Consider the following 13,064-nt stretch of genomic DNA (forward strand, 5'->3'; position numbering starts at 1 on the left):
GCTAGTAAGCAAGGTACAAACTGCTGGAATCCACACAATTCTTCCTTTCCTCTCCGCATCTCTGGTTCTTGCTCGCTAAATGTTTTTGCTGCAGTTTCTGACAACCTCGTGCATATCGTGCACTAAACTCTTTTGTAGTGTAAGTTGATGTTCATGCGCATGTTTTTTTTTTCATTAGAAAATAAAATGGGAAAAAAATAATCACCCTCATATTACGTGCCGAACAAAAGACTCCAAACGTGTCATCGGTCTGGGTGTCGGACCTAAGCGCACCACAAGAGCTGTAGTAGCAGCGAGTTTGAGAGGAAGGGATGGGAGGGATAAGAGTAAGGGAGGGAGGGTGCGAGAGAGAGTGCGCACAGGAAGCGAGCAGAATATGATTTGCGTGTCCCTCTCCGGGTGCTGCAGAGTGAAGCTGCCGACGCACGACTGCAGGCGAGCGGACAGGTCGCCACATTCTGGAAGGAAATCAGTGCCCCCCTGACCCATCAAAATTCACAAGGGGAACTGTCATCAATCTAGTGTTTGCGATCGCCCCTGCTGATCTCGATTTTATTTCTTTATTTATTTGCGTGTGGAACTGCACGAGGAAATGCAACCAACTAAGTGACTTGCAGGATAAGGGCAACCCGAGCAAGGTGGCGTTCTTTTTTCCCTCTCCCTCGTCCCTCCACACTTGTCCGAGACTCCTTGCACGGACTGATCGGCGCGGCGGATAGATATTATCCCCCAAAAGAGGAAGGATCCCGCACAGAGAAACGTGAGTGAAAATGCGAAGGGATTGCACTTGCTGCTGCCCCAACCGGCGCCTTTTACGCGCCTGAAAATTCAATGCTGCGCTGAGATCAAGCATTTTTCAAACCTTTTTTTTCCACACTGCTGGGGCATCATCGTAATTTAAACAGGAGAAAAGGGGATCTTTCTGCCTTCCACTGCAGCAGGAGCAATGTAGAAGAAGTCTCGTTCCATTCCCACATCCAGACGACCACAAAGATTTTTAATTTTTTTTCTACGTCATATTTTTGGTCATTCTAGTGGACACTTTAAATAAGGAGCAATGAGGACTACTGGTGCAGTGGACTATTTCTACTATTTTCTGCTCATCTTGCAGCTGGCACATCAGGCTGCTGCCAAGCAGGTGCTTAGGTACCGCCTGGCCGAGGAGGGGCCGCCGGACGTGCGGGTGGGCAACGTTGCCGGCGACCTGGGCATCGTTGCTGGCTCGGGCGAGGTGACGTTCACGCTGGAGTCCGGCTCGGACTTCTTCAAGATTGACAACATCACAGGCGAGCTGACCACCAATGAGAGACGTATTGACCGAGAAAAATTACAACAGTGCCAGATGATTTTTGACGAGAACGAATGCTTCATCGATTTTGAGGTGTCAGTCATCGGGCCAGCCCAGAGCTGGGTTGACCTCTTTGAGGGAAAGGTCATCATTTCTGACATCAATGACAACACACCTTCCTTTCCCTCACCTGTTCTGACGCTATCTGTGGAGGAAAACCGACCCATTGGGACCCTTTATTTGCTTCCCACAGCCACCGACAGAGATTTCGGCAGGAACGGAATTGAGAGATACGAGCTCATTCAGGACAGCGGGGAGAATCCCAGGCGCTCCTCCGGAGACTCCTACTCAGGCAAGAGAAGGTTCGACGAAGGCGCAAGCAGGAGCAGCGTTTTCGAGCTGCAGGTGGCCGACACGACCGATGGTGAGAAGCAGCCCCAGCTCATCATTAAGGGGGCGCTGGACAGGGAGCAGAGAGACTCCTACGAGCTCACGCTGCGCGTGAGGGATGGGGGGGATCCCCCGCGCTCCTCCCAGGCCATCCTGCGAGTGATGATCACCGATGTGAATGACAACAGCCCTCGCTTTGAGAAAAGCGTGTACGAGGCCGACCTGCTGGAGAACAGTTCTCCCGGCGCCCCTATTCTGCAGCTCAAGGCAGCCGACGCAGACGTGGGGGTGAATGGTCAGATCGAGTACGTCTTTGGAGCGGCCACAGAGTCTGTTCGCAGGTTGCTGAGACTGGATGAGAGTTCGGGCTGGCTGAGTGTCCTGCACCGCATCGACCGCGAAGAAGTCAGCCAGCTGAGGTTCACCGTCATGGCCCGGGACCGAGGTCAACCGCCCAAGATGGACAAGGCCACGGTGGTACTGAACATCAAGGATGAAAACGACAACGTCCCCGCCATAGAGATACGAAAAATCGGTCGCATTTTTCTTAAGGATGGCGTGGCTAATGTTGCCGAGGATGTGGTGGTGGACACGCCCATTGCCCTGGTGCAGGTATCGGATCGAGATCAGGGAGAGAATGGCATTGTGACATGCACGGTGGTTGGGGATGTGCCGTTTCAGCTTAAGCCGGCCAGTGAAATGGAGGGTGAGCAGAACAAAAAGAAATACTTTCTCCACACTTCAGCCCCGCTGGACTATGAGGCCGTGCAGGAATATAATGTGGTCATTGTAGCTGTGGACTCTGGCAGCCCCAGCCTGGCGAGCAACAACTCCCTGCTGGTTAAAGTAGGGGACACAAATGACAATGCTCCCGTCTTTAATCTCAATGTGGTGGAGGTGTCCTTTTCTGAAAACAATGCCCCTGGTGAGAGGGTAACCACAGTGGTTGCGGACGATGCAGACAGCGGCAAGAATGCAGAAATCAGCTACTCCTTGGACTCATCAGTCAACGGCATTTTTTCCGTTGACTCAGACAGCGGCGACATCCGCGTCAACGCTATCCTGGACCGGGAGCAAACTGAACGCTACGAATTCAAAGTAGTGGCCAAAGATAAGGGGGTGAATACTTTGCAGGGATCCGCGACCGTCGTAGTCCTTGTGGCAGACAAAAACGACAATGAGCCAAAGTTCATGCAAGACGTGTTTACATTTTATGTCAAAGAGAACTTGGAGCCAAACAGCCCGGTCGGCATGGTCACAGTCATTGATGCGGATAAAGGTCAAAATGCAGAAATGAGTCTTTTTGTGGAGGAGGAGGAAGATATATTCTCCATTGAAAATGACACAGGCACCATTTTCTCCACTTTGGCGTTTGACAGAGAGCAAAAGACCACATACACGTTCCGCGTTAAGGCTGTGGATGGGGGCGAGCCACCCCGCTCAGCCACTGCCACGGTTTCACTCTTTATAATGGATGACAATGACAACGCACCTACTGTCACCTTCCCCGTAAACAGCTCTTACACCCTCCTCCCACCCTCAAGCAATGTCAGAACTGTGGTCAGAACAGTCATTGCCACTGACACTGACACAGGTGTCAACGCCGACCTGAGCTACAATATTGTCGGTGGGAACCCATTCGGGCTGTTTGACATCGACGGGGGCACCGGTGTGATTTCATTGGTTAAAAAATTGGAGCAGAAGCACTACGGATTGCACCGGGTGGTGGTCCGGGTCAACGACAGTGGGCAGCCATCCCAAAGCACCACGACACTTGTCCATGTCTATGTGAACCAGACTCTGTCCAACTCCACTGTGGTGGAAGCGCAGGTGGCACGGAGCCTGAGCACGTCGCTCAACACCAACATCGCAGGCGACCCTGACTACGATTTGAGCAAACAGCGCTTAAGCATCGTCATCGGTGTGGTCTCAGGAATCATGACGGTTATCTTCATTATCCTGGTGGTGGTCACGGCCCGCTACTGCCGCCCCAAAAACAAGAACGGCTACGAGGCTGGCAAGAAGGACCATGAGGACTTCTTCACGCCGCAGCAACATGACAAGTCCAAGAAGCCCAAGAAAGACAAGCGCAGGCCCAAGTGCAAGCAGCCCCTTTATAGCAGCATCGTCACAGTAGAGGCCTCCAAACCTAACGGTCAGCGATATGACAGCGTCAACCAGAAGCTTTCCGACAGCCCTGGCATGGGCCGCTACCGCTCCGTCAATGGGGGCCCCGGCAGCCCTGACCTGGCACGCCACTACAAGTCCAGCTCGCCGCTCCCCACCGTCCAGCTGCATCCGCAGTCACCTACAGCCGGCAAAAAGCACCAGGCAGTGCAGGACCTGCCCCCGGCCAACACGTTTGTCGGCACCGGAGATAACATTTCCCTGGGATCCGACCATTGCTCCGACTACAGCAGTCAGACCATCAACAAGTACAACAAACAGGTTAGAAGAATTTATTTTCCTCCCATCCTTCTCAAATGTATTCCCTTTTGCGTTTTGTCTGGCGTAATGTCTTCTGACAGGGCTGGTCTCAGTAGTCGTGTTGCCTTTATGGTGCTAATGTGTGTCAAGTTAGCAGTATTGATCTGTTTTGGTTTGGAGTGCCATTCACATGCAATATTGAAAGGCTTTAGATCAGCTCATCCAATGAGGATTGTGACCACTTGGGCCAGGGGAGGGCAACTTTTTTCACTGCCTGCTAATGCGTTTAGGGACTTGCAGACAGCTCACATAAGGCTTTGCTTTGCAGTTAATACATCCCAGAGAAAGAGGGCGTGGACGACTGACAAAGCTGCCTATTCTTCCCCTATAACGTGGAGGCAGGTAGATGAGAGTTCATGACAGAGCAAACACGCTTTGTCCGTGTGCAGTAAGCGGCACCATCTGGTCGTCGGGTCATGCTTGCGTTCCGGTGCCTGTTTCATTCCACATAGTTTCCATTTGTACCTTTTCCTTTCCATTGCCCTCCATACTCTGTATTTCTTTATCTCGTCTTCGCACCACTTTATACGTCTCGCCTGCCCTCCGGCAAGTCTTAACACCTTTCTGTTTGCTTCCCCAAGTGCAAAAAAACACAGCAGCACGACAAGAGAATAAAAGTCAGGTGATTTGCTGTAGTGCTTCGTCGGGCTTGATTAGGCAATGAAATGAATTATCGATCCATTTCTGCTTTTATCTGACGTCGAGTAGATCTTTTTTCTCAGCCCACCAGTGCCGTTCAACCTTTTATATTTTTTCCAACCTCATTCCGCCTGTCACCCCATCACTCTTGCAGCGCTTCAGTTATTCCCTTTAAAACGCTTCAATTGTTCTTCCTATAAAACTTGTGCTTGCACATATATATATATATATATATATATATATATATATATATATATATATATATATATATATATATATATATATATATATATAATGGATAGATTTATAAGATAGATGGATGTATATGTCCATTATCTGCACCGCTTATCCTCAGTAGGGTCGCGGGGGTGCTGGAGCCCATCCCAGCTATGTTCTGGCAGTGGGCAGGGGACACCCTGAAATGGTTGCCAGCCAGTCGCAGGGCACACAAAGACAGACAACTCACTCGCTCATTCACACCTAGGGACAATTTTGACCGGCCAACTAACCTGACATGCATGTATTTGGGAATGTGGGACCTAAGTGGCCGGAAGAAACCCACGCAGGCACGGGAAGAACATGCGATTCACACGGGCAGGCTGCGGTAGCTGGACTTGAACTCTAAACCTCCACACCATGCGGCTGTGCGCTAACCATGTATATATATATAATCTCATGGCCGCTAGTTCTCATCCCAACACTTTTAATGTTGTCTATTTTCACAGCCAACTCCCCTGGCGTAGTGGAGCACTGTTGTGTTTGGATGTCTTCTGCATAATTAAAAGGGCACTCTATCCTCCGTATTGTATGTTGTGTGTCACTGTGTCACTTATATAATTATTTACCGCCGCATGTTTGCTGCGCTTTCTGCATCTGTTTTGACACCGGGCCTAATCGCCTTTGTCCACATTGTTGGGCACTGTGTTTTCTGATTATTTTTAAAAGGAAATTTACATTTGAATATATTTTTAAAGTGGCTATGTTATCGCTAATTAGTGTTGATATATTTCGGGTGCAGGTCCATCCTACATTTAATGACCTTCTCTCCCTGGTTTGTCTTTAGGAAGATATATAAAGAGGCACAAGAAAGCCGGGCCTGTTAGAAGGTTGAGAGAAAGGCCCCTACTGTTTGGACAAGGGCCCTCGGGGAGGTAGAGGAGGGGGCCGCCGGAGGGCTGGTGGGATAATAGCAACCATTCTGAGTAACCTTTCGGTATCTGGTTTCTTCTCTCAGTTCCCTCATTCTCCTGGTCTTAGCGTAATTGAAGAGGCAACCTGGCCAAGTGGGTAACCAGGCAACGGTGCGACTTTATCAGGCTTTCAGTTGTTCAAAAAACACGGATCAGGACATTGGCTGCCATTCAGGCTGCTAAAATATTAACACACTTTCTAAAGGCAGAGCTACCGTATGGTCTTTTTCGTACACACCATACTTTGACAATTCTGGGATTTGCTTCCCATTCTGATAATAATGAAAGGCAGGCATGTTTTACGGTGGCGAGGATTTCAATCACCTAATATCAAATAAGCAAAGATCATCTGCTTTTGGCATATTGTTGAAACTACTGTATAAAGGATCACTTCTAATATTCCTGCTCACAGAGCCCACTCCCCTACCTACAACACCCTGGGGGCTAGTGAGGCCTCAGTCCAGACGCTTACATCAGGATTTTTATCCTTGAGGCAAGCGCAGCAGGCACGTGTAGACTTTTAACCCCAAACTCAAACATAAATAATGCTTCACTTGCCCCTGCTCCTGTAACTTACGCGTGACCACACAGATCATATTTCCAGCTATGTAAATATCCAACGGAAACCAATATGGAAATGTGGTACTTAGCCTGCTGTGGTTATTTGTGTTTATCTACAAAGAGATGATTCTCTAATCCAACTTCTACCAACTTCAAATAAGTGAAAGGAAAAATGAGATTTCAGAACCATCCCACTATTTAATTAAAGGAAAACAATGACACCTAGTACCTTTTTCCAACAGTACTAACCTGTCTGTTTCTAGACATTATTTGCTGAGGTAAAAGGACACTGTATAATGTCTGTTCAAATTAAGATACTTTGTCAGCATTATTTCCAGTTTGTACAATTTGAACTGTAAAATGAGGCAACATGTTAAAGTTTTTATTCACACAGCAAATGAAAAGCAAACATTTATTGACCACAAGCTTGGCAGTGTTAAAACACAGCTAACTTGTTATTTTCTGTACAGAAATCCAATTTAATGTATAGCAGTGTATACACATAAGTTCAATATGTACAGTAATCCTTCACTGTATCCACGGTTTCGTGACCTTGCAGAATTCCATCGTACATTTGCTATGCATTCCGAATGACTAAACAGTTGCCCCTCCCCTTTCTGCCTGTGTTTGCCGGTGCTTCTATAGCGTCAAGGTCAAAATTGTACATCTTTACGCACCAATAATCCGTATGGGCGGATCTATTTCAATTTCAAGTTTCTCTAAAAGCCATCATGCCAACAAAATGCTCTGGACCCACAAAAGCACTGAAAAGCAGAGGAAGATGCTTTCTATCGCAAAAAAAGTTGGTAGTTCTGCTAAAGGAAAGTGAAGCATTGTCACGCCAAGTTTTAATTTTCCGAATAACTTCCACATGAGGGAGACACACTTTCATCTGAAGTAAAAAAATTAGTTGTTCTGAAATAAATTCAACTCCTTCACAATCGGTAGTGCAATATCAGAGGGAGATTATGCTTTAAATTATGTATTATTTTTTTCACATTGTAGGAGTCCTGTGTAAAAAAGAAAATATTCATACATTAAAGTACTTTTATTTAATAAACAAAGGCTTGAAGCTGTCAATGGGGTCTGTTCTTTTGTTTAATACTATAACAGATTATTTAATAAATAATTGGTTGTATTTTGCAGGTTTTGACTATCCCTGGTCCTTTTTGGGTTGAAAATCCCACAAAAAAACATGGCTTAGTGTTTACAAATATTATTATATACTATTCCCAGCTGGTGTGCCTATTTTAACACTTTACATTGGTCAGTAATTAAAAAATAAGTCACCAATTACTGATTTTTGTAGGTTCATAAGAATCAGGGGTCGCCAATATTGTGTGCTCAAAGAGCCGAAAATGCAAATTATTTAGACTTTATTTTCAGTGAGAGCCGCACCGTATATTTTAAGAAAATAATAAACAAATTCTCCATACCTGATCTCCAGACAAAATTTAATTCGACTGTGCATTTGATTTCACAATTGGACATAAGGTTTCATAAACTATATCAATAATTACAATTCCTGAGCTTATGTCCCATATAAACAAATATCCCACATACATTTTACTTAAGCTTGTTAAGGTTCAATTTAAATGCAATCTTTGTTCTGAATAATGGTTTCACAACAAGGTGTGAGCAGAGTTCCTTCACGAAAATGTAACAAAATACTGCAAAAGAAAAAAATATGGATGTATATTTATTCAGCCACAGCCCTAACCTTGGACAGTAAGTGGTCATAATGTGTCATTAGGATTTATAGTTGTGAATCTTTAACAAACTTGGAATCTACATTTGTCTTAAAAGTCCTTATATGCATCGTTGATCATTCGTCATTTTTTCACAACTTGCACAAACCAGTCACCTGAAAAATGTTCCAGGTAATGTTAGAAGACAGTCTTCACACTTATTTCTATTATGATTCTTTAAAAGTGCCAAGAGACACGGATAAAATCCTAATTACATTTCTTCTAAGCAGCCTTAAAGGTAGAAAAGTGCTGCAGCATCCCTGTCACTAGTGGTAGAAACAGTGTTCCATTCTTTGTCAAAGTGCATTTTAAAAGTAAATTTTATCCCTGAGCCAGATGTAATGATGAAAAGAATAATTTATAGCTCATAAGCCATAGGTTCCCTAGCCCTGATATATCTGGCAGCCTACCCTTGGATAATAACCCTTTACAAACTAAATGATGAGTAACCAATAAGCATCTATTTTGCAAGGCTTTGTGCGTGTAAACACCCTGAAACATTAAATTAAAAAGTGAGTGGACAGCCATTCCAATCCAGAAAAAAAAAACAATTACGGTAGTCATTTTTTTCTCAGGCTGGCTATCAGATTGTTTTATTTGAAAGGCGCTCGAGGTGGTCACTCACTCATCAGATCCAATAAAGTACCATAGAACACATTCCTCAGGGGCTCTCCAGTTTCACCCCGCAAGCATCGAGGTCATTGTCATTGCCCAGCGACCAAGAAAGTTCGGGGTGGGGTCGGAGGGCATGCTGATTGAAAAGAGGATAAAAAGCTTGTTAATGGAATGGCACATTATTGCCACCCGCTGAGGCCGAGCTGATAAAAGCGCATTTGGATCTATCCGACATAAATTCCATCAATGCTTTCCTCGCCTTTGTTTACATGCTGGAGGGGAAATGCAAGCGGGATAAGCCATTTTCCACAATCATTCCCTTTGGTCATTTGAATGGATTTGCTGTAAGGCAATTACCAAACGGAGAAACTCTGTAACTAAACTTACAAAATTGCAAAATGACCCAAAACGATTGATATATTTTGTCGATCGGTTCTACATTTACTTTTCGTGATGTGTTTGCTTGACTCTGCATCTCATCTACGGTTGCTGGGTTACAACAGCAAAAAAACAACTGACATTTGGAGACGGTAATAGGTATAATTATGGATTGTCTGAAAAATGTTCTGCTCCCATGTTTCCGTGTCAAGAATGCTATTCAAGAATGACTGCTTTCATAAGTGTGTCTCACTCTAGAACATTTAACCAGTATTTGAGATTTAAGAGATTTTTGGAGGTGAAACAGTTGAACAAGTTGTTTTGAAATATAACTTTCGTTGACTTGTTTTGTGTTGAGATAAAGACCAAAATGTCTATCCAAAACACATTTAAAGACTGCGTCAATAACATTTCAGAGCACATGATTGGTGTATTAAATACAAAAGTGCATTTTTTTTTAAAATATTACATATTCAACAAGTATGTTTAAGGCTTGTATAAGTAACCTTTATTGATTAGTACTAAAAAATAAACATACAATAATATACTCTATAATGATAAATGAAGTTAGGTTTAACTTAATTCAGGAAGATGAGCTTCAAGAGTCAGGCGACTTCCTCGTCCGTTGTAAAAAGTGGCTGAAAAAAGCGTTCCGACAATTTTCTCAACCGCATCAATCTTTCTTATTCCACTTTCATTTCAAAAGAAATGGCTCGGCTCTTCTTCACACATTACACCAACCCTATAGAACGGATGCTCGATATACTAAACAATAAAAATGACAAAGTTCTTAGCATGCTGTAGATACAGTATAAAATTGTTTACACACAAACTAGGAAGAGGTGGATGCTGGGTGATCTCTCACAGGGCCACACGCCGGTAGAGGCGGAAATAAGCACTACAGTGCTGTACTGTACTCGGAAAAAGGTGCTCACAATATAAAGTCTAGTCTGTATTTATGCATGTTTTGGACCAGAGCCTCCACAGCACAATTCAGCGCATTGGTTACCCCGTTCATTTCTTTCTTTTTTCTGTTTGTGGATATTTGCATATTTTCATTTAAAAAAAATATAACTAGCTGTAAAGTATTCCCTCGGTTATCGTGTTTAAAGGAGACCAAACCCTCTCGCCAACAGTGAAAATCCTTAAAGTAGAATAAAAGCCCCCAAGGTTCAAATTTACCTCGAGATGACGTCCTTACCGACTGAGAGTACACGACTGTAGCAAAAAAACATCTATAGAATACAAATAATAAAACATCTTTATCGTCATCATACAAAAGTACAATAAAATTGGAGTCCTTGTCCTTTCAGTGTAAGGAAGCGATTCAGATAGCGGCTGGCTAGCTGCGACTTCGGGTATTTTCAAGTGGAGTCGAGCCAGGTGTCTGCGATGATTAAGATGCAACTGTCCGATAAGTAGCTGTTTCCCTTGAGTTGTAGCTCCAGGTCATCTGATCCATAGGTAACGGATCAGGCTATGGTGAGAAACCAAGGGTAGCTTGCGTGAGTGGTTACATAACCTAAGCTAACTTAACCTGCAGCACCGCTTTTGCTTTCTTTCCTGACCCAGCCTCAGTCGCCTTCAAACCCGGAAAGAATCCATGAAGTATCCTCTGGTGATAAGCCTTTCTATGATTGTTAAAATATGAAATATGTCTGTACCTTTTTCAGTGTGTTTACCCTTTATGTATGTATATATAGACGCAGTTGTTTTGGTTCTCCTGTCGTAAAATAGTCATGGTATTGGAGTTTCTGCCATGTTTTTATCTACCCCATGTTGCCAGGTTACTGCTAATCCCCCCAAGTTTCGCACGTTGTCAGCCCATTTCGAAGTCAAGTCAACAAGAAAAGGATTCCGACTCAAAATGTTTTGCTGCGCTCAATATCCAAAATTGCCTCTACATCTGTTTTCAATCATTTCACGAGAGGTGGTAGAGAAATAGTGTCTCTTTCCAACAGACCTTGAACTGGAGACCGAAACCGATGAAAAACAAAGCTTTGTCTTTCTTTTCAGCCTTTTTCATTTCCTATGACAAATGCGCTAGTGAGCTGGAGATTCCTCTCCGGGAAGAAAAAAAAGACACTAGAAATTGAAGCAGCCGCTCTGTTTCTCGACATCTGTCACGAGACGAAAAATTCAGAAAAGAGTGGCGCGTGAGGAGGTTGAAACATAGCGCCATTGGAATTCCTCGATTGGCCTGCACATCGAAGCCAATTTTTCAATTTTCCCTCATCAAACAAAGAGTCTGATCGCACACCGCCGATTATTTGTTGCAGTTTATCAGGGTTTGTATAAATGCTTGAAATCAGTTAAAATGCTTCAGTTTAATATTGTTTTCTCAAGTCTTGAAAATAGCTTGAATTTTGGGTGATCTACTTGTAATTCGAAAGTGCTGTGTTTCTCAACAGGTCTGCTTAAAAATGACACCGACACTGCTCTCTGGTGGTTTTGCTTTACTATTGCATTCCTTCATCCCTCACGATGAATGGAAACCCTTATTCGTTTCTTTGGCATTATCCTATGAAGCGTCATAGCCCTCTACGGGGCACGCCCAAGAGTACAAGGTCATGCTAAATACCCATACAGGTCCCTATGAGATGTGTATTAGTGCAAGGTAGAAGTAACCACTTAGTTCCAGGTCTGAAACCAGGCCCAAATACGCTTGAGGTTTGGGCCAGGTTTGGGAGTAAATTATCAATCATTAGGCCAGGTTCGGACCTGGCTGGGCTTCTCTCTTGCTGACTTTCCTTTTTAACCATCCACCCATCATGTATTCATTGTGTCTTTTTTTTGTGGAGGATCCATGCAGGGCAGCATGCTAGCTCGTGGGCGCGTGTGCTGCTCGGTGGCGCTGTTAGACATGGAAAACTGGGTGCGCGGTGGGGAGGCAGAGTCGGCCCAAAAAAACATTTTCTCCCCCCTTCCGAGTCCTTTCAATAATATAAAAAAAAAAATCGGGTTTGCTTTGGGCTCGGTCCATAAAATCAAGTTAATTGGTCAGCTAAGAGCTGGCTTGGGCTTTCATACCCACGAGCCCGGTCATGTCCGGTTTGATCTTTCAGGCCTTATCTTCCCTTTAGTTCAATGATTACCTATCAATTAAATACATTTAAAATAGGCCATGCAAACAATTAAGGTACTACTTCCTACTAAATTGTAATGAAAATAACTTCCTGCAACTGAAACAGTTATACTGTATATACAACTGTCATTGTTATTTAACCCCTATATAGGGAAAGATTTGTTGTCAAAATATTTACACACATATTTTTCAGATCCACAGTTATGTTTTATTTTCTCAAGAGCTTAAAATCATATTCCTTGATAAAGCAGAAGTAAATGGAAGGAGAGTAAAAGGAAGTCCGCGATTGACGTGGTTGGATGGTGTTATGAGCGCACTGCAGGAAAGAGGTCTAAATATAGTGGAAGCTAGAGCTCTTGATGGTGATAGGAATGAGTGGAGGGGTGTTGTAAAATGATAGTGGGATGTTAAGACGTGTTCTAAGGTATGGGCAGGGCACCTGTATGATGCAGCAGGGGTAAACCAGTGAAATCTGTCGGACCTTGCTGTTGAACAGAAGAGTGTGTGGTGTCACCCTGACCTAAGTGACATGGCCGTTTTCTTGTGTCCTGTTTCATCCGGAGGGACGGAAGCGTGACTAACTTGGGTGCCGAGGTGCTTAACTTGTTTGAGTGTTTGGGCATTTGTGTTGGCCAAGGTCCAAAGATTTTTGTGTGTGTTTTTTGCTAATTTTTCCCTATTTT

At 44.2% G+C, this 13,064-nt stretch overlaps 1 protein-coding gene across 6 annotated transcripts in view; it reads left to right on the forward strand.

Annotated features, from left to right (window-relative positions):
• The first annotated feature begins 410 nt into the window (after positions 1-410).
• Positions 411-13,064, forward strand: part of pcdh7b (protocadherin 7b) — a 123,710-nt gene continuing 111,056 nt past the window's right edge. For 5 of the 6 annotated variants that reach the window (XM_088347584.1, XM_088347585.1, XM_088347586.1 and 2 more), the window contains exon 1: positions 411-4,126. In XM_088347584.1, coding sequence (XP_088203710.1) covers positions 1,058-4,126 — 3,069 coding nt within the window. In that variant the 5' untranslated portion in view covers positions 411-1,057. Of the gene's footprint in view, positions 4,127-5,867; positions 5,956-6,038; positions 7,289-13,064 lie in introns of those variants that run through there. The other variant, XR_015852027.1, reaches the window with a different exon arrangement.

Source organism: Urocampus carinirostris, chromosome 11 (genome assembly GCF_059441175.1).
Source record: "Urocampus carinirostris isolate Australia breed hairy pipefish chromosome 11, RoL_Ucar_1.0, whole genome shotgun sequence".
NCBI lineage: Eukaryota > Metazoa > Chordata > Actinopteri > Syngnathiformes > Syngnathidae > Urocampus > Urocampus carinirostris.